The 27556-nt window shown below is 43.3% G+C and overlaps 1 protein-coding gene across 3 annotated transcripts in view; it reads left to right on the forward strand.

Annotated features, from left to right (window-relative positions):
• Positions 1-279: 279 nt before the first annotated feature.
• Positions 280-27556, forward strand: part of UXS1 (UDP-glucuronate decarboxylase 1) — a 90186-nt gene continuing 62909 nt past the window's right edge. The window contains exons 1-3 of one of the 3 annotated variants that reach the window (XM_038418768.2): positions 280-579; positions 22830-22857; positions 26727-26775. In XM_038418768.2, coding sequence (XP_038274696.1) covers positions 483-579; positions 22830-22857; positions 26727-26775 — 174 coding nt within the window. In that variant the 5' untranslated portion in view covers positions 280-482. The remainder of the gene's footprint in view (positions 580-22829; positions 22858-26726; positions 26776-27556) is intronic. The other 2 variants (XM_043511055.1, XM_043511107.1) reach the window with 2 other exon arrangements.

Consider the following 27556-nt stretch of genomic DNA (forward strand, 5'->3'; position numbering starts at 1 on the left):
AAAGCTTATGCTCTAATAAATTTGTTAGTCTCTAAGGTGCCACAAGTCCTCCTTTTCGTTTTGCGGATACAGACTAACGCGGCTGCTCCTCTGAAACCAGTAAAATCACTGGGGCTAGGACAAGACAGGCTGGCTCCAGGGGGCAGCCCCAGGTCCTCATGGCACCGTAGGGCGGGGATGCCCCAGCAGCGGCTCGGGGTGGGGGCTGACGCGGCGGGAGCGGGGGCGCTGGAATTGGCGAGCTCGGGTCCAAAGCGGGCAGCGCCCAGCAGCGCGCCCCCGGCTCAGCGATCACGCGGCCCCGCTACGCGCGCCTCGCGCAGGCGCCCTGAGACACGAGCCGCGCCTCCTCCTCCCCCCCCGCAGAGCCACCTCTCTCGCCGAGAGCGCCGCCGCGCTGCGCCTGCGCCCAGGCCGGGGCAGGAACTGGCTGGCGGCGGCGGCGGCGGCGGGCGGAGTTCGCGCCGCGCGCCCCGCCGGGGATGGTGAGCTCGGCCCCGCTGCTGCGCCTGCTGACCGCCATCGACCGCCGGAGGATGAAGCTGCTCATGGCGCTCGCCCTCGCCGCCTACGTGGCCTGTGAGTGGGGCGCGCTCCGCTGCCGCTGCCCCTCGCGTCGGGCCCCGGCCGGGAGTCTCCGCCGCGCCCCCCCCTCGCCCCCCTGCCCTCCCCAGCAGCGGCAGGCCGCGGTGCGTGCAGCTGTGCCCGGCGCTGCAGCCCGGCTGGTCCCGCCCAGCCGCTTGACTCTCCCTTGGAGGAGTTTTGGGGGGGCGGGTAGGACCCCAGTGCTGCTGTAGAGTGGCAGGGGAGGGGGTGCCGAGGGCAGCCCCGAGCCCCAGAAGCAGGGCGCAGGCCGATGTGCCCTTGGCAGGAGAGCGCCAGGCGCGTTTGCCAGGTTGCTCAGCATTTGAAAAATTCAGTGTCCCTGGCTGAACCCCCTCCTCCAGCCCCCGCCGGTGGCTTGTTTTCTGAAGCTGAAGCTGCCCTGCCGTGCTGGAGGAAAACCTCTCCTTCTCCCTACAAACAGCTGATGGTGCAGAACAGCAAACGTATGGCTCAGCCGCTTAGCAGCTGTACTTGTAACTGACACGGAACAGTGTTTAAAAACAAATCAAACCCAACAAGAGATGGCCTGGGCATTGGGGGGGCACCTCATCAGGGCTGACAAGTGGGGTGACAGTTGTACTGGGTCCTGAGCTCGGGGCCACCTTCCCCCTCCACCCACCCACCCACCAAAAAAATTCTAATTCCTGCCTCAATAAGGAAGAGGGAGGGAATGGGGCCCCAAGGAACATGATGTACCCCCGCGCAACATTTTTTCTGCTGGGCCTGACCCTAATTATAGTGTTCAAACTGCCTTGTCCATGACTCCTGGGTTCTTACTGATCTTAGCCTTTATAACATAACTTTTGAATGTTTGTCTTGTATGTTTTCTTCTCTGTTGTTTTTGTGTTCAGCTGCTTGTATTACTCAGTGATCTACAAAATACAGTGTAAGACCAAATGTGTTCATGGTCTGGAACTGGTGTGGGGCAGGGGTTCTCAACCTTTTTCTCTCTGAGGCCTCCCCAACGTGCTGTACAAACTCCATGGTCCACCTATGCTACAACAACTGTTTTTCTGCATATAACAGCTAGGGCCAGCATTAGGGGGTAGCAAGCAGGGCAGTTGCCCAGAGCTCTACACCACAGGGGGCCCTGCAAAGCTAAATTGCTCAGGCTTTGAAAAATCAGCCCCAAGTGGCGGGGCTCGGAGCCTGGGGCTTCAGCCCCATGTGGTGGGGCTTCAGCTTTCTGCCCTGAGCCCTAGCAAGTCTAATGCTGGCCCTGCTGGGCAGATCCTGTGATACCTGCTCGTGGCCCCCCAGGGGACCCTGGTTGAGAATCTCTGGTGTGGGGTATAGCTAGGGAGAAAATCTCCAGGAGGACAGGGGCCATGTCTCTTCTCGTGTCTGTATAGCACCTAATATCTCTTGAGTGCAAATAGTGATCTTGAATTGTGTTTTGTGCAGTACTGAGCATGTTGGATTCTAAGATCCTGGATAGAAGCATAAAAATAGATGGGAGAATATTAAGATAATTATTGAAAAGAACACAGGTGGCTCACTGGACCTGAATTAAGTTGCAAGGCCCCAGAATTACATGACTCCTTCCAAGTCTTCTCCTCTTGGCTGCCCAGTTCAGTCTATTAATTTTCTGTGGGCAATCTGTGTGTATTTAAATTCAATTTATTTTATGCTAGCCCACATTTTTTATTTTCAGTGTGCTGCAGATCTTTCCATTGACAACAAGTAGCTGCACCATAGAAGTTGGCTGGGATGATGCTGGAGACTTCAGCATTTGGGTTGGGGACAATGGGAGCTTTTGATACCCACCAGAGAGACATGTGACCTAGTTTAGTTTTGGGTATGCAGGAGGTAGTTTTAGGCTTTTGTATTTGAGATGGGATGTATGCATTTCTTCTTTCGTTCTCAGGCAGAGGTGAATATATATCTTGGGAGAAAAGATGTTTAACTTCCATGTTCCCCACCCCATCAACTGCTGGAACAGCTAGCTGCCATACTGCATCTCAGTAGCTGCAGCTACACCAGTGATGCACACTGTTTCAACTAAAATGGGACCATTAAAATAATTCAGTTGCAAACAATAATTATCATTAGACTCCATAGGACAGTTCACATCTCACAAAGTAATTTCAGATTGTCTGCAGACTCGGGCAGGCATTGGTACATTGCTTTATATCCATTAACAATTTGAAGGTTTTCTTCATAGTCATAAGAACTAGAGACTTTATTAAAATGAAAATGTAATGTCTAGAGCACCGTTAAATAGGCAGTGTAAAAATAAACTGCCACCCGATTCTGGTTTATGTACCCACATAATTATATTGTCTAGAGGGGCTCCTGGCTCTGGGTAAAATATTGGCTGGGTTGGGTTTTTTTAGCCAGCAGTTCATGTCTACCTTCTAGTGCATGGAATAAAGGGAGAAGGGGAAACAGTGTGAGGACATTTGCTGCATGGCACTATAGGATCAGAGATTGCATCTGCTCGTTCTTTGAGAATCACATGAATAAGGGAGAAGAGAGAGACTAGTTTTGCATGTGATTAAGAGTAGCCTGAAATGAAATAGATAGGTAGCTGTGTAATCCTGCAGGTAGTTGTAAGAGGAGGCTTTTAGAAGTATAATCACATGACAGATCTGCAAAATCTTTTGACTAGTTCTGCAATAGTTAGTTTTGATTCTTGCATCTTCAGTATAGTATGACAAGGTGCTATACTGCACTGATCTGAGTTTCTTGAGAAACTGAATGTTTTTTGTCTTTACTGTAGAAGGTGTCTATCCCTTCCCCCATTCTTTCAAGTAATATCCCACAAATATACTTTCATCAACACAGTGCATTGGAGTGATCAGATAATGCCAGCCTGAAGTAGTGTGGCAGTTGAGAAAACTGAACTACTGAGTGGGCGCATGTTCTGGCACAATTTTTTCAAGTACTCTTAGTGGTGATTAAGTGTTCGAAGGCTATGGACCTCCTTCACGTTTTTTTCCCTATTCCCAAATGTTGAGTTGACCGTACAGGATGAATTTTATTTGGAATACAGTACAATATTGAGACTGGACATAAATGTTTAATAAGTTTTCCAAACATTGTTTATATAGAGTTAAGGCTTCGTGCTTCACATGTTTGAGTTGTGATATTTTGGTGGAATATTGCTTGTGGGCATGTGTGTGGAAGCCCCCAAAGAATACTGAGAGAGTGAGATTGTTCTAGGATGGCTCTACCCTGAAAGACTCTTTTGGCAGCATGTATTGTACATACACACTTAGCCCCCCTTTCCCTAGTGTGGGTATATGTAGCATTGTAGATGGTGAGATACAGGTTAAGCCAGAGGTGGACAAACTTTTGGGCCACATCCAGGTATAGAAATTGTATGGTGAGCCATGAATGCTCACGAAATTGGGTTGGGGTGCAGGAGGGGGTGAGGGCTCTGGCTGGGGGGTGTGGGCTCTGGGGTGGGCCAGAAATGAGGAGTTCAGGGTACAGGAGGGGACGGGGGGGGCAGTGTGTGGGCTCTGGGCTGGGGCTGGGGATGAGGGGTTTGGGGTGTAGGAGGGTGTTTTGGGCTGGGACCGAGGAGTTTGGAGGGCGGGGGGGGATCAAAGGTTGGGGCGCCGGGGGTGGCTGTATGTATATGCAAAGCTGCCTGTTGAAGATAGGCTATGAATTAGTCTAGAAGATGCAAACAATAAATAAATAGGCATGCATGCAAGCTCTGAAGTGCATGAGCATCTGAATGTACTGATGAATCTCATGCCCACCACATACACATTTTAAGCTGCTTACTCCTGGGGGAATTTTATGCCAATGCGCGTGTGCATCATTTATGTCCCCCACATATTTCTTTGCTTCCCCACAGAAAACTGACTTTCGAACGGGGAAGCAAAGGGAAGTCCCAAGAGCGGTCATGCGACCCTCCTCAAGCAGTATGTTTTGGCTGCCCAGGGCAGCCGGCAGAGACGTAAATCACTGTGGGGTAGAGGGCATGACTGGGGAAGGCCCAGCTGGTGGCTCTTGCCCTGCACCAGGCTCAGCAGCTAGTCCCAGCAAGTCTGGGGAGGAAGGGACTTCTCAGACGGAACCTTAGATTTCTCCCCTGGCTGTAGGAAGCTCTGCAAACTCCCCCCTCCCCGCCCCCGTGTTTCCTGCACCCATCGCTCCTTCACTTCAGGGGGAGGGATCCCTGTATGGGGAGCTGCTCCCCCATCCGCCCAACCCCCATGCATCCAGACCCCCTCATGCCCAAGCCCTCCAATTGAGCATCATGCCCCTCACACCCAGAATTCCCCCCTCTCCCGACAAGCCCTATTCTCCCATCTACACTTGGATCCTGCCTTGCTGAGCTTGCTTTCCAATACCTGGTGCACCTGGCACAGAGGGACAGGGCCCTGGGGTATTTCTGGGGCAGGCCAATCCTTGCGCTGTGTCAGGGTTGGGTGCATCCTCACTGCTGAGTCTGTGTCCTGGGTGGGAGAGCTGCACAGTGATCTACCACCTCTGTGCATCCAGTGGATCATGCTCCCCAGTGCCATGCTGGAGCCTCCACATTTATTTGACAAATAAAATTTGCAGAATTTTAAGATATTGTGCGCAAAATTTTTAAGTTTTTGGTGCAGAATGCCCTCAGAAATACAAGCTGTTAGCAGGTAACAGTTTAAAGATCTGTCACACTAAAATGTAAGAAAACAAAATTCTGCATCAGAATATGTTTCAGAACACAAAGTATTGGAAAGTTAAAAAAACAAACAGGAGAAAAGGATTAAGTTGAATGTATGCTCTGCAAATGGTGTGGCGCAATTATTAAATGTAATATTTATAGACTAATATTTCTAAATCTACAACAGTAAATTGTTTATTCAAATGAATAGTTTTATCTGGGGATTAGAGATGTATTGTTAAACTCCAGGGTGGCATTGTGTTTTGAGTTCTGTTTTAGTTCTGCAGCAAACCACAATGAATTCCATTAATCAAAACATTAACCTACTGAATACTTTTCCCCCTGTCTTTCCGTCCACCAAAATAAACCCTGATATTTACCCAGAAAAATTAATAGTTTTTTCCCCACCGATTTTCACCTGTATTTTGTTGTTGTAGTAATAAACACTGATAAATTCCTGGGGAAAATAAAATAAAATAAAAATTATCCTACCTATAACTCAGTCATTTAGAACTAGATTTTATTAATAACCTCCAGATAGTCAAACATTTTCCTTATGGGTCTGATTCTCCACTGCCTTGCACCTTGTATAGTCATTTACTTGTTTTCCAAGTGAGTGTAAAATGCCACCATTCTCATTTAGCAGAGTTTCACACTGGCTTTGCACAAGTGAAAATTAGTGCCCAAGTGGAATTAGCGGAAAGTAATGGAGAATCAGACCCTTCGTCTAAGCGTTTGAGAATCTGGAGTGTAACAATTAATACAAGCTAGTTGTAAATGACTTTGAAGTACCATAGGTCATCCTCAGCCTCCCCCCCCCCCCCTCAACTAACTGACCCAATACAGGTTGGACAAGGCAAGATTATAGTGGTCTGTGTGACATTACACTAGGCCACCTTTCATGTCAGCCTGCTGTGTTGTGAACACATCTGCTTGCGGGCTGAGGGTCTGATGGAGATGCCTTTCATTTGCGGGTGCATGCAGATAAGCTTCCTGTCTTGCACTGCTCCCAGATTGTCAGACTATTGGTCTCAATTCCTGGCTGTGCAGCGCATGGAAATGTATTACAATTCTAGGACTGTAGTAACTTCTGAGTTAGAAATAGGCACAGATGGGCTTGAGGCAAAGATTTTTTTTCCCTAAGAACATGTTTACCTGGAAAGATGATGAACTGTATCTCTCCCACCTCAGTCACTGTTGTGTTCTGTGCGGGAGGTGTGTCCCATCCGAGTTATGAAGGGCATAATGGTTGTCTCATCCTTCCCACTCTCATCTCTCAAGTGTTCACCCTTTGGGCTGCATTTTCTCTCTTTTCATAGAATCATAGAATATCCGGGTTGGAAGGGACCTCAGGAAGTCATCTAGTCCAGTGCTTCTCAAGCTATCTGATGTGAGGGACCGGCATTTTTTTTTTCCAATGTGCGCGCAGACCGGCAGTCGATGGCTCGCGGACCAGCGCCAGTCTGCGGACCACCACTTTGAGTTGCACTGATCTAGTCCACCCCCCCTGCTCAAAGCAGGACCAATACACAACTAAATCACCCCAGCCGGGGTTTTGTCAAGCCTGACCTTAAAAACCTCTAAGGAAGGAGATTCCACCACCTCCCTAGGTAACCCATTCCAGTGCTTCACCAGAAGCTTTTCACAGAAGCCAAGTTGTTACCTGGAAAGTTAGAGCTCTCACCTCTTCAAAATTTCACCTCAGCTGACTGATCATTCTGCCAGGGAAGTTTACCAATCTCTTCGTTAGCCTGTCAAGGTTCTCTGAGCAGTGTGGGTAATACCCAACCAACATCAAGAGCCTCTACTGAGAGAGGTGCCCCGTATCCTTACAGTATTGCCTGGGAAACAAAACTGAAGTTTTGGGCAACCTTCAGTTGACAGGTTTCAGAGTAGCAGTCGTGTTAGTCTGTATTCGCAAAAAGAAAAGGAGTACTTGTGGCACCTTAGAGACTAACAAATTTATTTGAGCATAAGCTTTCGTGAGCTACAGCTCACTTCATCGGATGCATTTCTTCAGTTGACAGTGTCACTTTCAGAAAACAAGTTTTAAAAATGAAGACTACAGTGCTGTCTGAGAAAGAAGTAGCTACAAAATACTTAACTTTGTAGTGTAGACATAGCCTCAGTTGTCTGAAGTTATGTTGACGTACTGCCACCACTATGCTTAAATCACTGTTCCATGTTCATACTCCTCTCCTTGTGTCAGTGGAATGCATGTACAGTAGTAGCTCTTGCATTGACAGAGAGCAGTACACTGTGGGTAGCTGTCCCACTGTGCAACTGACCCCAGGGTGTTTTGGAAAGGGTTTGCAATGCATAATGGGGGCAGGTTCAGTGTCATATGATGCCGGTTTCTCAATCCCAACATTCCATGGACATCCTACTAGGATTCCAGCTGCTTTTCAACTGTACTGGTAACCTGCGAGCCAGCCATCTATGTCAGACAGCCTGGATCCAACACTGCCCTTCAGTATTGTGCTGTGCATTATGAACACAAGGCTGTAAGAGGAGCTCAACGGGGGCGCTATTCACCACTACCCTGACCCCAGATCCTTTCTAGTACAAGTGGCATGTCTGTGGCACTTCACTAGTGGCAACTGTTTACTTCCCTGGACTTCTGCTATGCTTGCCCGCAGCTCTGTGTTTTATGCAGCACTGCTGTGTGTCCTATCGTAGCCATTTCCCTCCATGCCCTGGGCAACTTCCTGAAGCAGGAGCAGAGCTGTTCCTGCAAAGCCTCCTTTCCCCACAGACCCAGGAGATCCAGCACCTCCCGTGCACTCCAGGCAGGAGTGCATTTGCTGTGTGGAGCTAGCATACTCAGCTGGGAGCTCTCCACATGAACAAACAGGAAGAGCAAGTTCACCCATTTACCTGGCTACAGGGCAGTGGAGTTCAAAACAGTGACCAGAGCAGTCATTGTGGGATACCTTCTGGAGGTCACTTAGGTCAGTGTAAGCAATGCAGTGTTTACACTTAGGCCTTGTCTACACTATAGGGGAGATTCGATCTAAGCTACTCAGTTTGAGTTACGTGAATAGCATAACTCAAATAGACGCAACTTAGATCTACTTAACTGTGGGGTCCACGCTACATGACGTCAACGGGAGAGCAATCTGTGGTTGATTTAGCGGGTCTTCATTACACCCACTAAATCGACTGCTGATGCATCGATCGCCACTTGTCGATTCCCCTAGTAAGTGTCGACAAGCCCTGACACTTTTTCGCTATAACTATGTCACCCTAAGCTCTACACCTCTCATTAAGGTAATTTGATTGTCAGCGTAGCAGGAGAATTAAAGCAGCGGGAGGAGCATTGCAGTGTGTACATCAACCTAACTGTGGAGTTGTAAGCTGCCTTATGACAGCAAAACTGTGTAGTGCAGATGTGGCCTTAGTCTGAAATCTCAGCTGCTAGACATAGAGCGCTGCATCTTCCTCTTCACCTCCACAGAATATGGAGTAGCTTTTGTGTTCCTAGAGCACAGGCAGCCTATGGAGATGTGCTGGACAAATAGGTGTACGAGGCTTATTTTGAGTGGATTAGACCCTTTAGTTTTATCCTGTTTGTTTTTTCTGTAGCTTTTACGCTTACCACAGGAGTTTTGTGAGGATTAAAATCTATACAGCACTTTGTAAATGTAAAAACTAAGCATTGGTTTGATCCCAAGTTAAGGCCAAGAACTTGCACACTCCCTGTTTCATTTTAAAAACTGTTAACTCTTGAACAACAAACTTTAAAATTTTAAGTGGCCTTAACAAATACCTTAATTGTAATACTATTTTATATCAACATAGACACCAAAAAGAAAAAAGTGATGGCTTTAATTGCCTCGCATATATTTCTTCTCTGATCTGAAAGAAAATCCAAAATAGTAGGATCGAACATGTGAGAGAGAAAGGGGGGAACACTCTGTATAGCTTCTCTTGTTGGTGGAAACTACACAAGAACACAACACAATAAGGCCATGTCTACACTAGCACTTATGTCTGCAAAACTTCTGTCACTGAGAGGTGTGAAAAAACACCCCCCCCCCCCGAGAAACAGAAGTTTTGCCATCATAAGCATTTTGTGCACAGGTTTTTTTGTTGAAGGATGGCTACTTTTAAATCTGTTGTTGAATGTCCAGGGAGATCGAAGTGTTCTCCTACTGGCATTTGTTTGTTACCATTCCTAATGTCTGATTTGTGTCCATTTATTCTTTTATGTAGAGACTGTCTGGTTTGGCCAATGTACATGGCAGAGGGGCATTGCTAGGACGTGATGGTGATGGTGTGGCTGTTGTGGTTGGGTCCTATGATAGTGTCGCTAGAGTAGATATGGGGACAGAGTAGGCAACGTTCAACGAGTAGGCAACCTTCAACAAAAAAAACTTCAAAAACAGGTTTAAAAGAGAAACTGCAGCGCTACGATTCATTTGCAAATTTAACATTAATTTGGGCATGAATAGGGACTGGGAGTGGCTGGCTCAGTACAAAAGCAATTTTCCCTCTCTTGGTATTGAAACCTTCTCATCCATTATTGGGAGTGGACCACATCCACCCTGACTGAATTGGCCTTGTTATCACGGGTTCTCCACTTGTAAAGTAACTCCCTTCTCTTCATGTGCCAGTATATTTATGCTTGTATCTGTATTTTCACTCTATGCATCTGAAGAAGTGGGTTTTTTTACCCACAAGAGCCTATGCCCAAATAAATCTGTTACTCTTTCAGGTGCCACTGGACTCCTCATTGTTTTTGTGGATACAGACTAACATGGCTACCCCTCTAAAAATCGAAAGGGTGACTTGGAAGCAAGTGAATTATCAGAAGTTGCTTTAAGTGACTTCTGTAATTGACTAGATTGCAAGATGTCAGTATCAGTTTACCATGGTTCAGTATGTAATTGTTTACATGGTGTTTCAATTATGCATGCTTAAAAGTACTCACAGGGTATGTCCGTGCTGTAGTTAAAAGCACACGGCTGGTCCATGTTGGCTGACTTAGGTTTGCAGGGCTCTGGCAAAGGGGCTGTTTAATTGCAATGTAGACTTTGGGCTCAGGTGGGAGAGTCCCAGAGGTGGGAGAGTCCCAGAGCTTGGACTCAAACGTCTACACCTCAGCTGGCATAGGGCAGCCATGGGTGTCTGTTTGCAGTGACACTGTAGACACACCCACACTGTCTACCTGAGGAATTGGGATCGAGAAAGTTAGAGAACTTGTTGCAGGCAGATTAGGCATAGCAGATAACTTCTAGATAGTCCAAAGGGTGCCAGTGTGCATGCAATGCATCCGGTATTGAAAACAGCAACAAAAAATCCAAATTAAAATATCATAGTTAAGAGAACCTAAGTGTCTGAAAGTGTGTATGTTTGAAATGTTCTAGGGGGTGGCTTCATGATTGTGAAATGTACTGTCTTCTTTGGGATGAAAGTAAATGGTTTTTCAACTTGAAAAGTGTGAAGGTCTGTAAACAAGAACATGAGTATTTAAAGCTCAGGGCTGTAATTGTTGGTAGCTGATAAGGAACTATAACCTGCTTGCAGTAGGTTATAGTACATAGCACAAAGGGGTTAAATGGAAAGAAATGGAACCAAAAAGGGCGGATGAACATGCAAAAAGGAAAAGAGAAGCGAGGAAAGAAGTGAAAGAATTGATGAGGGAGGAGAAAGATTGTCGGGGAGAGTTGGAGAGAGATGCATCTAGTGATGAGTCCCATCACATCAGTCCTTAAATGATATTGCTAACTATAATATCACAAGACAAAATAATAAGCATTTATACATAAGCATCCCTTCTTATACAAGTTACCTTACATTTTTCAGTATATCAACTTTCTCTTTAATTCCAAAGTTGATCTCTCAAATACAGTTGCATGGGAGCATGTAGAAGTTTACATGGTTGCTAACTTTTCCATGTGATGTTTGTAAAAAAAACGATAAGGGCCCTTGCCAAAGGCAGAGAAATATGTAATACAGCAGAGGAAAGACGTGCAAAGGTGTCTTCCTGATGTAACTTGGAGCATCCTGAAGATTGGGAATTAGTGCTACCTCCTTTTTGCTATGTGATGACTAACTCTGGGATAATTGGGTTATGTGGCAATATAGCAGAGGTGGGCAAACTATGGCCCGCGGGACCATCCTAGCCTCCGTCCCCTGCCCTGCTGTCACCCCTCCCCTGCAGTCTCAGCTTGTCGCGTCACCAGCGCTCTGGTCCGCCTCTCCTGCCGGGCTGCATGGCTGGCTCCGGCTAGGCGGTGTGGCTATGAGCTCCTGCTGCTCTGAGCGGCATGGTAAGGGAGTGGGGGGGGATGAGAGGGTTGGATAAGGGGCAGGGAGTCCCGGGGGATGGGTGGGGGTGTGGATAGGGGTCGGGGCAGTCAGGGGACAGGGAACAGGGGAGAGGTTGGATGGGTCAGTAGTTCTGAAGGGGGCAGTCAGGGGGCAGGAAGTGGGAGGGGGCAAATAGGGGGGCAAGGGCCAGGCTGTTTGTGGAGGCACAGCCTTCCCTACCCGACCCTCCGTACAGTTTTGGAACCTTGATGTGACCGTCAGGCCAAAAAGTTTGCCTACCCCTGCAATATAGGGTGGAGGAATGTAAATTCTCTAACCCATCTGGTATAAGTGGTTTGCATATGCTTTGGCACAAACAATTGGAAGCATGTGGCTTCCCATTTTAAAGTTTATACTGTAATTAGGAGCAAAGGATGTATGATCAGCTGAACTTGAGCTCCAAATGCAACATTGTGGCCCAAAGGGCTAATGCAGTCGTTGGATGTATAAATAGGGGAATATCGATTAAGATATTAAGGAGATTATATTACCTCTCTATTTGGCACTGGTGTGACTACCACAGGAATATTTTGTCCAACTATGGTGAATGCAATTCAAGAAGGATGTTGATAAACTGCACAGGGCTCGGAGAAGAGCCACAAGAATGATTGAGGGATTGGACAACGTTCCTTTAGGTCTCCTTTGAGAACAGAACCCCAGCCTTCCGCGAATCCCGAGCTCGTAAGATGGAAAAATACGCCCCCATGGCCGACACCCTGAGAGCGAAGGGCTATGAGGTGCAGATGGATGCCCTGATTTTCGGAGCCCTGGGCGCTTGGGACCCCTGCAACAAGCGTGTGTTGCGGACCTATGGGATCGGTCGATGGTACGCACGGCTCATGCGGCGCCTCAAGGTCTTGGACACAGTCCGATGGTCCAGGGACATCTACATCGAACACATCACCGGCCACCGACAGTACCAGGAGGTGTGAGCCGGTACAACATCATGCACCAACCATGGAAAAGGGACTGAGAGACTTTTTTTTTTTTTTCCATTGGACCATATGAACTGGAACCATAAACTCACTGAACATTAAATCCCACCAAATGAGGGTAGAGCCATCCTCATCATCGTACTTGCTCATTATACTCCACACCTGAACATAGCCATTATATGGACAACATACCCCCATATCTCAATGTCTGTACTTTGACCCGTTAAGCTTTTACCCCCAATTGGAGAGATTGCAGATTATGTATTCCTTACGCCACCCGCTCCTAAACTGAATTTCGCACCCCTTGATAATCTGTACCTTATTCCCTGATAACCAGAAACTTCTATGCCTAAACTCTGTACTGTTTCCTTTTTACTTCAATGTTATCTTAATAAAATTATTAAATCTAAAAAAAAAAAAAAAAGTCTCGGGGAGCCCAATCTATTTATCTTATCAAAGAGATGGTTAAGGAGTAACTTGATCAGTTTGTACGTAGCTACATGGGGAGCAGAAATTTGGTAATAGACTCTTCAGTCTAGCAGAGAAAGTCACTCCATGTGCAATTCATAGATAATTATCTTTGCCATTGGTAAATCCAATAGGATACTACTGTAATACAACAGTGCTCGTATGGTACAAAGATAATTTTAGGCTTGCATTAGAAAACAATATTACTTTTTGAGATTGGGGTTATTCCTTAACATCATTGTAATTGATAGACTGTCTTTACAGACATAGATGATTATCTAAACCTTTGCTTCATAACTATTAATTCCACATTTAAGGTCTGCAAAAGGAATAAAATAAGTTTCTTCTTTTAATGTGTGGTAGTATCTGTAATACTAATTATCATTTTTTATGAGTTCTCCTTGTGTATTTCTCCAGTCTGTCAAGTTCTCCTCTGTGATAGCCTGATGTTACCAGGTGACTGCAACTTCTGAGTGACCATGCCAATGCACCAAAAAAAAAAAATTTTTTTTTTTTTATTTTAAATTGCAATAATGTTCACAACAGTTTGATTTGTATCTTTTCCTGGATGGAGAACTTAGCATGAAGTGAGACATTTGTATACTCAGTTGTCAGAGGTCTGCTCCAGAATTTCAGGTTACTCTAAGTTCAGAGTTTCTTCTATGCACCATTAGAAAATGACTAAAAAATGACTAAAAATTGATTGTTGTTTTTGGGGAAGGTGGAGGGACGGGGCAACAAGATGGGAGAAATTACCAATGTACAGTTAAATTTCACTTAGACTAGAGATTATGTGAATGATTTTTCATAACTCAGCATTGGTGCAGATGGACAGAATGTATCCCTTTTAGAAAGGAAATCTTTTTTTATATAATCAGTGATCCCCTTTCATACCTGGAATTACACAACAAAGGACAATCAGGACAATGTCCTTGCAAAGTATTTTAATTGAGGAGATTCCTCAAATAAAATATCTGGTTTTGAATTTTTATAATTCTTAAATTAATGTATTGGTTGAAGATTTGAAATTCTAAATGTGTTGCTTTTAATTGGTTGGGTTTTTTTTTTTTTTTTTTTTAAGACTTGAGAGGTCCTCACAATGGACTGACTTGCTTTTTTAAAAAAAATTCCGGGGGAGGGGTGACATCGAGAAGAAGGATGAACTTGTGGGGGCTGGCCCTGGCACAGACTTCCTGTATGGCATTCGGCAAGTCACTCTTACCTTATAGATGGGGAACAAAGATAACATTTCCTTAAAAAGAAAAGGAGTACTTGTGGCACCTTAGAGACTAACAAATTTATTTGAGCATAAACTTTCACGAGCTACAGCTTACTTCATCGGATGCATTCGGTGGAAAAAAAAAGTCTGAAGTCTAAAGTTACGGTTTCCAGAAAGCAAACATTCCATGAACCCACCTTATCTATCTTGGGGGCAATGAGGGGTGACAATGAGGGTCCTTGCGGCTGGGAGGAGGGCAGTTTCTAAAACAAGACATCACAGTTCTACACAGCCAAGCTGCTTAAATTTTTACATCCAAACGTTAAGCACTCTTGTTTCTCAAGAGTCCCAGCTCACAATCGCTGTTTTCTCACAAGTGCAAAAAACACAAACAAGACTAATGTCATGACCATACATCAAGCGTAGTCACCTAGCCATAATATTTGGTGAGTTACCAAAGGCTCTCGTCTCCAGATAAATACTGAATCAGATAAGCTGCCATCAACAGGAGGTCCAAAAGGCACAGTCCAACAAAAGATGGTTTTCTTTCTACTGAGCAGCTGATATCTCTGGGAATTTTAAAAAATTTGCCTGGAGGATCCATTTCTGAAATTATGCTAACGGATGCATATCAACAGAGATATTGCCACTTGGTTCTAATATTAAAGGCTATTATAGGCTGTTTGGAGACTTTATTCAGTGGAGGGGCATGTGAGTTAAGAAATATGAGATCTATAGGCTCAAAAGTAAAAAAGTTAGTGCTCAAACTGGAATATAATAAATATGCCACACTTTAAAAAATAGTCCACTATTAAATTGATATCTACTTATATTTGCCAAATCACTGCTTTGAGTAGATGCTGTTTACAGCAGGAAGATACCAGCCTTTTAAATACTTGGAATCAAAAACAAACATTTATGGATATATGTTCTGATTCTTTTGTACCTGGCAAGAGCGTCTGCACGTCATTAGTACACAGTGCATTTAGTGAAGTGAGCTGTAGCTCACGAAAGCTTATGCTCTAATAAATTTGTTAGTCTCTAAGGTGCCACCGGTACTCCTTTTCTTTTAGTGCATTTAGTGTTTGTCGATTGACAGATTTTTGTAAGGCACTCCTCACCATAGTACCTAAGCACCTCACCTTATATATATATATATATATATAAATTATCCTCACTGCCCTGGTGAAGTAATTAAATAATGACAGGCTTTAGAGTAGCAGCTGTGTTAGTCAGTATTCGCAAAAAGAAAAGGAGTACTTGTGGCACCTTAGAGACTAACACATTTATTTGAGCATAAGCTTTCGTGAGCTAGAGTAAGCTTATCCTCAAATAAATTTGTTAGTCTCTAAGGTGCCACAAGTACTCCTTTTCTTTTTGCGAATACTGACTAACACAGCTGCTACTCTAAAACCTTTAAACATATAATGTGTCTAGTATTTATTAGCACTTGAATGACAGTCTTGAAAGCACTTTACAGTTAATTCTCACGATTAACTGTGTGCAGGAGGCTCTGGGAGGAAGGGGGAGGGGTCACGCTCAGGGGAGGGGGTGGAACTGGGTGGAAAGAGGCTGGGTGGGGGCTGGGCCTGGGGCAAAGCAGGGGGTTGAACACCCCCCGGATCCTGAGTAAGCCAGTGCCTATAGCTCAGGTGACTAACTCAAGCCACCGCCAGTGCTGCAGTGTCAACACTGCTATTTTTAGTGTCCTAGCTTGAGCTGAGCTAGTGCAAGTCCATCTACCTGTGCTGGGAATCACAACGATCTACTACAGTGTAGATATACCATCATAGGTCACAGAGGTACTGCAGAAAGTACAGGAGTACTTGTGGCATCTTAGCGACTAACAAATTTATTAGAGCATAAGCTTTCGTGGGCTACAGCCCGCTTCATCGGATGCATAAAATGGAACATATAGTAAGAAGATACATACACATACAGAGAAGGTGGAAGTTGCCATGCAAACTGTAAGAGGCTAATTAAGATAAGCTATTATCTGCAGGAGAAAAAAACTTTTGTAGTGATGATCAAGATGGCCCATTTAGACAGTTGACAAGAAGGTGTGAGGATACTTAACGTAGGGAAATAGATTCAATATGTGAAATGACCCAGCCATTTCCATGGGGAGGGGTGTGGGGCAGGGCTGGGAGCAGCAGGTGGAGGGGTGTCTGATGTGGCCCACGGGCCAATGTACTAGTCCTCACGTGGCCCTCGTGGTGATTTGAGTTTGAGATCCCTGCTCTTACCCATGTTGCTGTACTCAGCCTCCTACCTGCTGCTGATTTTGGGTCATATATAATATAAGAAATTTTACTAGCTCCAGTTCTTTTCGCAGCTGCCAGTGCCTTTCTCTCCTGTATGTTTCCTTTCATACTGTTCTGCAGTTGAATGGGGAGCAATTCATGTTTTTGGCTGCCAAATTCTATACAGCTCAGTGTGAGACACTTCTTGATGGTGAGAACAAATCACTGAATAGCGGGACAATGGTGAGAGAGATGAACCTGATCTCACATGCAGGTGGGGATGGTAGAGGACATAGGATGAGCTGAGAGGGGCCAGGTTGACCATAAGGAAGAAGGACTGAGGAGCAGGCATGACCAGAAACCTGGTTGGAGCTTAGGGGTTGGTGGAAGGAGACTGGAGAGAAGTTATGAGAGAAGCTAGGAGAGCCTAAGGCAGCTTCTGACTTCAGTCTGCCTCTTACCCTTCTATCATCTGCCTTTCAGCCCCTGTCATCTCCCGGTAGCCTGTACCTTCTGTCCTGCCACACCCTCCCTCCCACCTTTGCAGTGTTCTCTGCACACCTGGCTTCCACCACCTGCTATATTGTGTCCTTCTGGAGTCCAGAAGGGGAAGCATTGAATATGAAGAGACACAGCGTGGCTGCCTTTGATTAATGCACTTGAGCAGCCCCCTCCTCGCTTCTCCCCTTGCCAAAGAGAAAAAAAAAATCTGTAAAGAGGAACTGCTAGGGAATTCCTGTTGTCTGTCTGCAGCACTGGTGGGTGAGGGAATCCAATTCGTGAGTGTGTGACCCGTAGAATTGTTGAAATTTTTCAAGACTGTGAAATTTTGGCCAGCAGCAGCAGCCAAAAAACAAAAACAAAACCACCACATCAACTTTTACAAAAATGTATTGCTTTTTGACCAGCTCTAGTATGTCTCCTGTGAACTGGCATGACACTTGGCAACCTGGAGGGGGAGAACTGATTTTGATGTAATATGTAACATTTACCATTAACCGCAAATGAGGAGATTTTTTTTGGACCTGAGATGGACTTTGATTCTCAAAATGAAAACTGAAGGAGTACTTGTGGCACCTTAGAGACTAACAAATAAATAAATTTGTTAGTCTCTAAGGTGCCACAAGTACTCCTTTTTCTTTTTGTGAATATACTGTTTTTTTCATTTCTAGTAACAAATAAACTTGCCTTTAGGAAAGTGAACTGTCCTCACAACTTATAAAGATAAACAGGGTTCAGCCATTTGTGTGGATGTAGGATTCAGCGCTTTATTTAGTGTTATGCAGACTTCATACTAAAGGGGTATATGTGCCTCATTTTTTTCCTTATGAAAAGCATGTGGGATTGGGAAGGAATGTGCAGAGTGAATTCATCTTGCTCATTGTGTAGTCTGGAGATCTGATTTTTTTTCTCCAAAATCAATTGGTTAGAATAATGGCATGAATAAGATGCCAAACTGTGAATTTGTTTCAAGCCTATGGGATTAACAGATAATCTGTTTAAAAAAATAATAGCCCAGAGTTCACACTTTCAGAGAGTTAGGAGACCGATAGTCTTAGTTTACTGTAATGAAGCATTCCACTGGCATTAGTACACTACTTCACACTGTGAAAAGTGTTTGTGTAAATATTTAATTGTTCATCGGGTGGGGGGAGCTCACTAATGGAAGCTCAAGTCTGGTAAATTTAGATGGGCATCTGTTCTGGGCTTAGCTGTGGACCTTTCCTGGCAGTGATCAAGAAGTCATTTACAACTCTTGTTCTGCTCAGTTGAAAGCAGAACAAGCCATTTCATAGAGGTGGTTAACTGCCCTTCAGAGACAGGTGTAAGAGGCTTTGTCAGACTGATTCCTCTAACCCTGAATCCTACATGCCAACCAGATATTTTTAAACTCTTGCCTTGTTCTGTCACTCCTTCTTGAGAGGGTGTGTGTGAGGTAATCATTAGATCTGTCATTCAGTTCAAATTTTGTGGGCTTTAGTTATGCTAGTTTTAGAAGGCAATATGATCTCTGTGTACCTTCTAAGGTATTGGGATGAGTCTGTTAGGTCTGTTGGATATTTGGCTGTCCTTCTGTCTTGCCTCACCCTATTTCCAAAACATGAGCCATTTAGTTCAGCTGTTGTGAAGTCTTGTGGTTCTCTTTTCAGAGCCTTGCATCAAAGGCCACATTTGAAAAGAGTTTGTTTGGTTGTACTATTATTAGACACCTCTGCCCCCAAACCTTCCAACTGCCAATACTTTCCAGTCCCCACCTTCTCCCAGAACCGGATGCCTTAATATAACCCTAATACAGTCCCTACCACCAAGCCCTGATCAACAGTTGTTTGTTTAAATGCAAAACCTGCCTTGCAAACCCTGAATAGCAAAACAATGGCCAGTTAAGGGAATTGTCACTAACCCAGTTTAACTGCTGCACATTACACTAATCCATTTCACAGGTAGTTCTCTGCACCTCCATCAGAAGCTCCTTTGTACATACAAAGAAATACAATATGGACAAAACCCACTCTAATCTGCACCATAATGCAAAACCTCAACTCTCACCTCAGCAGCATTGAGGCATGTACTATGTGCAGATGTACATTGGCTAAAGAGAATACTTTATAAATGTTTCTCCCCGTGCAAGGGAGATTGTTGTGGAGTAACTTAGTGCAACCTTAAGTATGGAGTTGCTACTGTGTATCCATAATTGTGGCCTTTAATTTTTTTCTAATACAAGAGCTTTTGAAACCTTTGCCATAAACTTAATAAAAAAGCCATTTACCTGCATAGCTGTGGATTTGTTGGTAGCTGTGACATCACAGCATGGTGCATTTTGCAGAGAGAAAAGTGGAGTTATTTGAAGTTATGTGCTGAGTGCCCACTCTTCCTGTTTGTTCTGGGCACCAAGGGTACATCTACATTGGAATAAAAGACCTATGGCATGGCCACACCCAGCTCAGGCCAAACGACTTGGGCTCACTGGGCTCAGGCTGCAAGGCTTAAGCCTGAACATTTACATGGCAGTTTACAGCCTAAGCTCTGTGAGCCTGATCTGGGCCAACCATGATTGTTTGTTTGCTGTGTAGATGTACCCTCCGTTCACAATCCTACTTCTAGGTCAGTTGTCGTGCAATATTTTTACATGGTCTCATTTAAAAAGTTGGTTTCTTACTGTAGCTCCAGTGAATACCTACAGTGGGAAGTGAAAAGCTTGACATTTCCCTTGCAGCTGACTACCTTCCTCATCAAGCCACCTCAGTTTCTCTCTGCCACTTGAAAACAAATTGTTAAATTATAAAGGGCATTTTCCTGATCTACAGAGTTCTATTATAAGTGAATTTTGACAATGTGTGCCTCAAGAATTCATGAAATTTCTCTCTGCAGCCTGCCTGGCTCTGGTTGTAGTCTTCACTGAAAAAAAATATATATATATATATATATATATATATATATATATATATATATTTTATATTGAGATGGCTATCTATAAAATTCCATTGAAGATAATACCCAAGTAGTTTTACCCCAGTGTAGTTAGTCAAAGTCAACCCTAAGCCCCTCCTACCTCTCACCTGGGGTCTACCTCGATATAGCTATGCAAGGTAAAAACTAGAATGCCTTTTCTCAGCTAACTCAATGTGGACTTCTAGTAATCACAATGTAAAAATGCACCTATTCTTTCAATGAAGACATAGCCTTACTTCCTTCCCTATTCTATTTATAGTTTTGTAATGCCTTTGGTTGTGGCACCACAGAAAGTCCTGAGATTTTGGAGATAGTCCAAAACCTCTTTGTTCTCTCCTTCAACATCATTCATGATGCTTTGCCAGCCTTCCTCTGACCCCTTCTCTTACTTTTGCTTTCCCCCAATCCCATCACCTTGTAGATAATACCAGCCTTGATAGCCCCTTAATTTCCTTTCTCACACCTGCTCCTGTGCAGTTATCTATGCTGACACCATGCCCAAAATGCCATCTCTGAGCTTATTTCATAGTTCATCACATTGTCCTAATTTAAAATCTCTCCTATTAAAAATTCACTTATGCAGTATTTCCTGCCAAAAGGATTCACTTGATTTTTCCCTGTCAGAGCCTCAATGGTGCGCATTCAACTGCATTATAGTATTGCACTAACCCTTCTCCACAGCCTTTTTTATTTTGTCTCCACTTGTGGATCACTGTGGAAGGCCTTAAATCAGGGGTTCTCATAACAAAATTTTTGGTGGCCTCAGAGTGCGGCCACCAACTCTTGCTGGTGGCTGCGTTGACAATTTTTACTCAAATATTAATTAACTATAGGAAAAACAAATAAATATGCACATACATATAAATATGCACATATTTGCAAATCATTTTTGAATCTTTTTGCAGATTCAATAAAAATAATGTACAGTTGTCTCTATTGTTTACTGGACGTAGCAGAATAGAAACACAAATAAGGTGCTCTGCAGGTTCTTTTTTGTTGTTTCTTTTTTTTTCATTGCTTTTTTAAAAAGACTTGCTAGCGAGTAAGTCTGCTGCTGTGAAAAGTGAGCCCGGGGACAAATTAAGCCTTGCATGGGGAGGTCAGTAGTAGGGGATGTGAGGGCTGGGGAGGAATGCATAACGGGCCGGCAAAGGCAGCAGGGGCTGGGGCGATGTTGAGGTGAGCCCCACAGCTGGGGTTTGTAGCCCTGTGGCCAGAGCCTGCTGCCTGCCACCTCAGGGCTGGAGCCAGATCCTACATCTGCAGGAAGGTGGGGAACTCACTAACTGCCTGCTCCTCCAGCATTTGTCTCTCCAGAGGGGGGCATTGTCCAACCCCTGCTGGTGGCCCTGGGGAAGGGACCACTGCTTAGATTCTTCCCACACCACTGCCCAGGAGGCTGTGGCCACAAGAAAAGCCCCTGGTATCCACATGCGAGAAACGCTGCGCTTAAAGCATTGTGAATGTTACAAGCTTTGTCTTCTAGACATCTCTGTAAAGCACCCTTCATACACTTGGGTGCTGTAAACAAACAAATAAGAGTCCTAAGGAATTACATACAAGCCTGAGGCTAGGTTGTTATACTTGAGTGTTCTTTATTTGGCAGACTAATTCATTAACCACCACTCCAGGACTAAAGCAGCCTACAGGCAATTGAGGTCACTGCAGAAACTTTTTGTACTCAGAGGCATATGCTAATACCATAACTGAACAAGACTTTTCTCTCCCCTCCCACCCCCAAATGAAGGCATTTGTGTGCTTACCCTGAGGCTTGTTGTGCAAGGACTTCTGGAGAGACTTAGACTTTATTAGATTCTGTGTCTTGCTTATGAGGGAACTTGCCCTTCATGTTAAGTGGTCCCAAAAAAATTAAAATTGCCTAGTGCAATCTTCTTAATTGGGGGATTTCTCTTCTCTCAGTTCATCTCACACTCCCTTTCCTAGACAAAAGTATTAAGAAAATACAAGGGACCTGACACTCAATATAATCACATAAGCACTGAACAGGTTCAAAAAAACAATTTCAGTAGTGAATAGTTTCACCAGACTGATATTCCATATCTCTGTATCTCACTATAGAAATGGAAAAGCTGACATCTGTTTGTTCACTGTTCTGCATTGTATTGTGGCTTATATCCAAAAAGAGATTACTTTAAAAACACTCTTTCTCATTTATATATGTGTGTATATATGCGTATGTATATAAATAAAAAGAGGGTTAAGGTTGCCAAGGAAAGCATTTGGAATTAAGAAATGCCACTTTTGATGAATCAGTCTTCTCCCCACGATTCAGTCTGTAAGTGATCATGTGCTGGTTTTAATGCAGGATCCTTTCCTCATCCAGTGCCCTGGTTGAATACTGCTGTAAATAAGGAAGCTAACTGTTCAGTCTTTGTCTTTGATGTTCAGCAATGGCGAGCTGCCACGTTCACTGCACACCACCCAACGCTTCAGGCTGGGGTCCATAGGACCCCTTTCTTGGTCACAGCACGTTGTCTAGTTTCTTTAATGAATAAAGCATTATATAATACCCACTTTGACGAATCGTAATTCAGTTACTGCTGATATGGTTTTCTCTATTCTATGAAGTGTGTGGGATTGGTATATACAAGGGGAGTATATATTAGCTGATCATCTTTTCAGATAATCACAGATGTATCTGTTTGGAGTATCTCACAATCTGATATACAGCATGCTCTTTGTTTATTTGACATGCATGATTCAAAATTTTTCCCTTTTATAGCACAGGAAAAAGCCTCATCTAACTTCATCGGTTTTGTTTGACTCGTACAAAGGATTCTGATCACTTGGCATATATAAAGTGACTTGATTTTAGAATAGATAAGTTTAGTATAGATTTAATGAAGTCTAATTTTGTTAGTTTTAAATTTCTTCTTCTTAGGATGACATAAAAATTGAGAAATAAGTAATAGTTTGTTGTTAAATGGCACTATAATGTTTTTTTTTTCTTTTTTTTTTTTTAGCTGTATGGGGCAACTTTATCAACATGAGGTAATACTTTATTTTGTCCGAGTATCTTTATTTGAAACGAGGTTATTTCCAGTATCATCCCATCAAGCAACAATAGGAAGAAATCAGAAAAAGCTGCTCACAAAGTTGTTGAAATGTCAGCCCTTAACAATGGTAGATGTAGAATCCACCATTCCTGTAATAAAAACGCCTTCAGCATCAGAGAAGTACCATAGGGCTGTGAACATCCTCACTGGCAGGGGACAAGACATGCAGAGTTTCCTCGTCCTCATTCCACTGGAGTGGAAGGACATTCCAAGATAACCAGCAAAGGATTTGTACCTCCTTAACCCTTAGGCGTTGCCTTAACTGCAGAGTTAGATGAACTTTTGCCTGTAATGCATCTTCTGTTCACACAAGGAAAAACCTCTATCCAAGGCTTGAGGGTGCTTTAAGAGTAGGCTAGTAGATCCATCTGAAGGTATAGGCTTTTTTTCAGCCCAGGCTGGCAACCCACTCATTTTGCAATGAGACTGCAGGCTAAGCAAGCCCAGTTGCTTTTAGTCCTCCAGTGCTTTCCCACAGTTTCACCTGACCTGTGCTTCCTTGTCTGTGTGCTCCCTTTTACTGAACTGTAAGTTAAGTATATCGGCTCAGCATTTTAACTCTGCATGTGCCTGCTTCATCTGTAAGTCAAATACATTGGCGTAGCATTTTAACCCTGCATGTGCCTGCTTCATTTCTGCTGCATTTTCCACAGCATTTGAACAGAGGTGCAATCCAAGTAAATGCAGTACAAATCACTTGTGGTTTGCTAGCTGAATTGCTTAATGACCTTCCCATTAAAAGTTCTTGCTCTCAAACACTGTTTGCTTATGCCTTCAGAGCTATTTGCATTAATAATGAATAGCTTCTCTTGGAAGTTATTTACATGAAGTATTATTATGTCACTGCCACAGACAGCAGCTCCATGTTAGGGGTAGGGGGTAGAATGCATCCTGTGAATGAATTCACAGAGTGGCCCAGTTTAATGGACCATTAAGAATAATGGGATAACCCACCAGAAACCCATCCCAGCACATAGGCTACTACAGCACCATTGGGGACCCAGCCACACGGGTCTGACACAGGTACGGCTTTATGGTGGGGACACTCTATTTGGGCTAATTCTGTGGTGAAGGCATACCCTCAGATGTGTGGAAGATTCCTGCCGCCACTCCCTCAAAGCCTGCCTTGAATCAGCGAGGGCTCCCTGTGTGGCTCGGCAACCCAAGGAAACTGATTGTAATTGAGAAAGCATGATCTTATGTGGGAATATCCCCATAGAGTTGTAAGGGAAGGGAGATGAACCTTAAGGGGAGAGACCATCTGTGTAGCTTCACTCCACAGAAGTAGAGTGCTCAGACCCGCCCTCTGTATCTAAATTGGTATGTTAAGGAGGGGAAAACTCACTTAACATAAAGCTGCAATTGGTCAGTGCTCAAAACTACAGCATGTGAACACACTACAACAGATTTGACTTTTGAGATTACTTTAAGAACCTTTTAATATGTTGTTTTCTGTTAAGTTTTTCCTTAATCACTTACCACAAAGGAAAAGATTCTCTTTTCCACAGATGCACGTTCAAAGTTGTGTGCATTATCTATTTTCAGGAAAATATCTAATACAGTAACTATTGTGAATTAGTGTTACTCCTGAATAATATTCTAATGCTGCATGTTAACCTATAGTCAGTTTTTGCTGCTGCTTTTACAGTAAGTGGCTGTCTTTTGTGAAAAGAGTCTCTAGAATCTGAATGGTTCTACTCAATACTGCAATCCTTCCTGAGGCAAAACTACTAAAGTCTGTGGGAGTTTTGCCTGAGTAAGGCATGATGGACTGATTGACTTAATAAGATTTTTTTTGCAGAATGGTGTGAGGAGAATTGTTGTTCTGATTTCTAACACTGTGGTGTTGTGTGTGTCTGTTTAACAAACGGCCTTCTGTTTCTCTAGGTGTAATGACTGCAGGTCCCAAGTAAAGGAGCTCTGTTTTACTTGAAAGAACTCCATTTTGCATTGGCTGCCCATGAAACCTCTAGTATGCAAAAACTTGCCACTGTAAATCATGTTGAATAGTTCCATAAGTTGTCTGAAACGAAAATTAAGTTAAAACAAGAACTCATGCAAACTTAAATGAAATCACGTAGGCTTGGGCTACACTAGGAAATTATCTTGGTATAACTATATTGCTCAGGATATGGAAAATCCATACACCTGAGCGATACAGTTATACCGACCTTACTCCTGGTATACATAGCTTTATGTTGATGGGAGGACTTCTCCCATCAGCATAGGTACCGCCTCTCGGGGAGATGGAGTGGCTACGCTGACAAGGGAAGCCCTTCCGTTGGCTTAGGTACCATCTTCACTGAAGGGCTACACTGGTACAGCTGCAGCCTTTTAAGAGTAGGCAAGCCCTTAGTCACAAGACTTTGTACGCTAAGTGCTTGCTTAGAGGAGGAACATCTCTAATCACTTGAGATGTTATATACATTTAAACACTAAATTAGATTACAATTAGACCTGTACAAGAGACCAGCTTTATTCTGCACCTCCTTGTCTTAAGAGGCTACCCTGAAGTATCCCCAAATACGTTAGTATGGCTCCACCTTTACTAAGCAACCTTTGCTTAAGTATATTTTTGTCCATAGTGTGGTTACTTAAAACAGTCTTCAGTGTGCTGATTTTGCTTTTAAAAAAATTCAAAGCTGCCTTAAACTTTTTTTATTAATTTAAAAAGTTCAAAGCCATAGTTAGAAATACGTTTTCCTGTTTAAGTCCCATTAATATGTTGATTGCCTGCCATCTGTGTGGACTGCTATTTTGAGGAGAGGGGCCTCTGTCTGATGCAAAGTATGACTGATGGAATTCAGTTTCCTATTATGGAGCACTGGAAATCTGCTTCAGTTGTGTGTTAAATTTTGTAAATGTAATTGTTTTTTTTAATCATGATAATTTAACCAAAAATATAATTGTAGAACATGGCTCTCATCTAGTGAAAAATTTCAGTGCTTTCTAACAGGAATTCTAATTCTTTGTCTGTCTTTGTATTCACAAATATTTAAGACACACAGAGTGTATGCTTTGGAAAATGGCTGAGTAAAAATGACACCTTCCTATTGCACTGATGGGTTTTTTTGTCTGTATTTAGAGTCAGATCTGATGCTCCATTGACAGAAATAAGTGTTTACTCCTGATAGCTGCTTTAGAGTCAACGCAGATGAAAGAGTGAGCTGGATTCTACTGTTCCTTGTTCTGCAGAACTGTTTACCATGTTCCAGTCAGTTACACTTTTGTATCACCCCACTAACTGCACTGGAATTTCACAGGTTCAGCTGAAGACATTATTTGGTCCGTAGAATCTTTATTACAGGTGGGAAATGAGGAACCTATCTTAACTCTCTGATCCTAGATTGAGTTTGCAAATTCAGCAGTTGGAAAAAATATTATATTTGTACACTTGATATGGAGTCATTGAGACAATAAATACAGACCCCTCCGAAGCCATTTTAGTCACGTTTCCTAGTAGAATTGCACTACAAAAATACTTTTGGGGGAGTGACCCTGTGATGAGTGACTAGATTATCTTCTTACATTGTATTGAATTTTGGATACAATGTTGAATCTACCATATTGATCAAGACTGCTAACTTTGGACCTGATTTAAAGGCCGTTAGAGTTAATGGAAAGGTTCCAGTTGACTTCAGTAAGCATTGGATCTGGCCATGGTGGTCATTTGCTTTGTGTTTGTGTAGCGCTAGAGAACATATTCTGGAGTAATAAACTTTTTAAAGGAAATTTTTAAAAAATTAAGAACATATTGGAAATGGCGCTTAGTTGATCTGTTTCACGGCTCTTTTTCCTCAACAGGTCTATCCAAGACAATGGGGATCAGAAAGTTGAAAGTAAGATAGAGGAGGTTAGTTTATTAAGTGGTTAATGCCTCTTTATTTCTGCTTTATTTTTTAAATTAATTATCTTTCTAATTAGAATATTTTACTTTATTATTCTCCCACTAATGTAATCCTCAGCATTAGGTCTCATTCTTCATTAGAGTGGACCCAAACAGCGGACCCAAACAGCTAATCAGTGGCTTCCCTCTGTTTTCCCTAAACTTCTCTAGAAGATTATAATTCCAAAGATCCAATCCGGTTTGCCACAGTATCTTCCTAACTATCCCAGTCATGCTGGGAATTGAGCCTTTGTTACCAAGTTTTAGGACTGCTGTACTAACTCCTTTCTCTGTCACTCCTCCAAAAAGTTAAGTGTATTTAACTTTTAACAAGCATTTTTACTATTTGAAAATTTCCACCTACGTAAATTGTTTGTTCTTAACTCTTATGCAGATTAACCAGTTATTTTAGCGATGAAATACTATGCTGATGAGCACAACTGAAAAACCTAATAGATTTGTACTAGGTTTCAGTTCATAATTCCGAAAAATGAAAGTTTAGTAGCATATATAGACACTGTTCTATGACTGACTGACTATTCATTTTTAGGTGCGGCAATCAATAGTGTGTTTGATTTACCAGATCTCTCATATCTCAAGAGAACTATATCCACTGTTACTTTAGACATGATTTGAAGCCTATTAAATTCACTTGGTCTTTTCATTGACTTCAGTAGGCATTGGAACCAGCTCTTAATGTCTGTCTTGTGTTTTTTTTCATTTTGGGTAAAACTGCTATAGGTTTTTT

Source organism: Dermochelys coriacea, chromosome 1, assembly GCF_009764565.3.
Source record: "Dermochelys coriacea isolate rDerCor1 chromosome 1, rDerCor1.pri.v4, whole genome shotgun sequence".
NCBI lineage: Eukaryota > Metazoa > Chordata > Testudines > Dermochelyidae > Dermochelys > Dermochelys coriacea.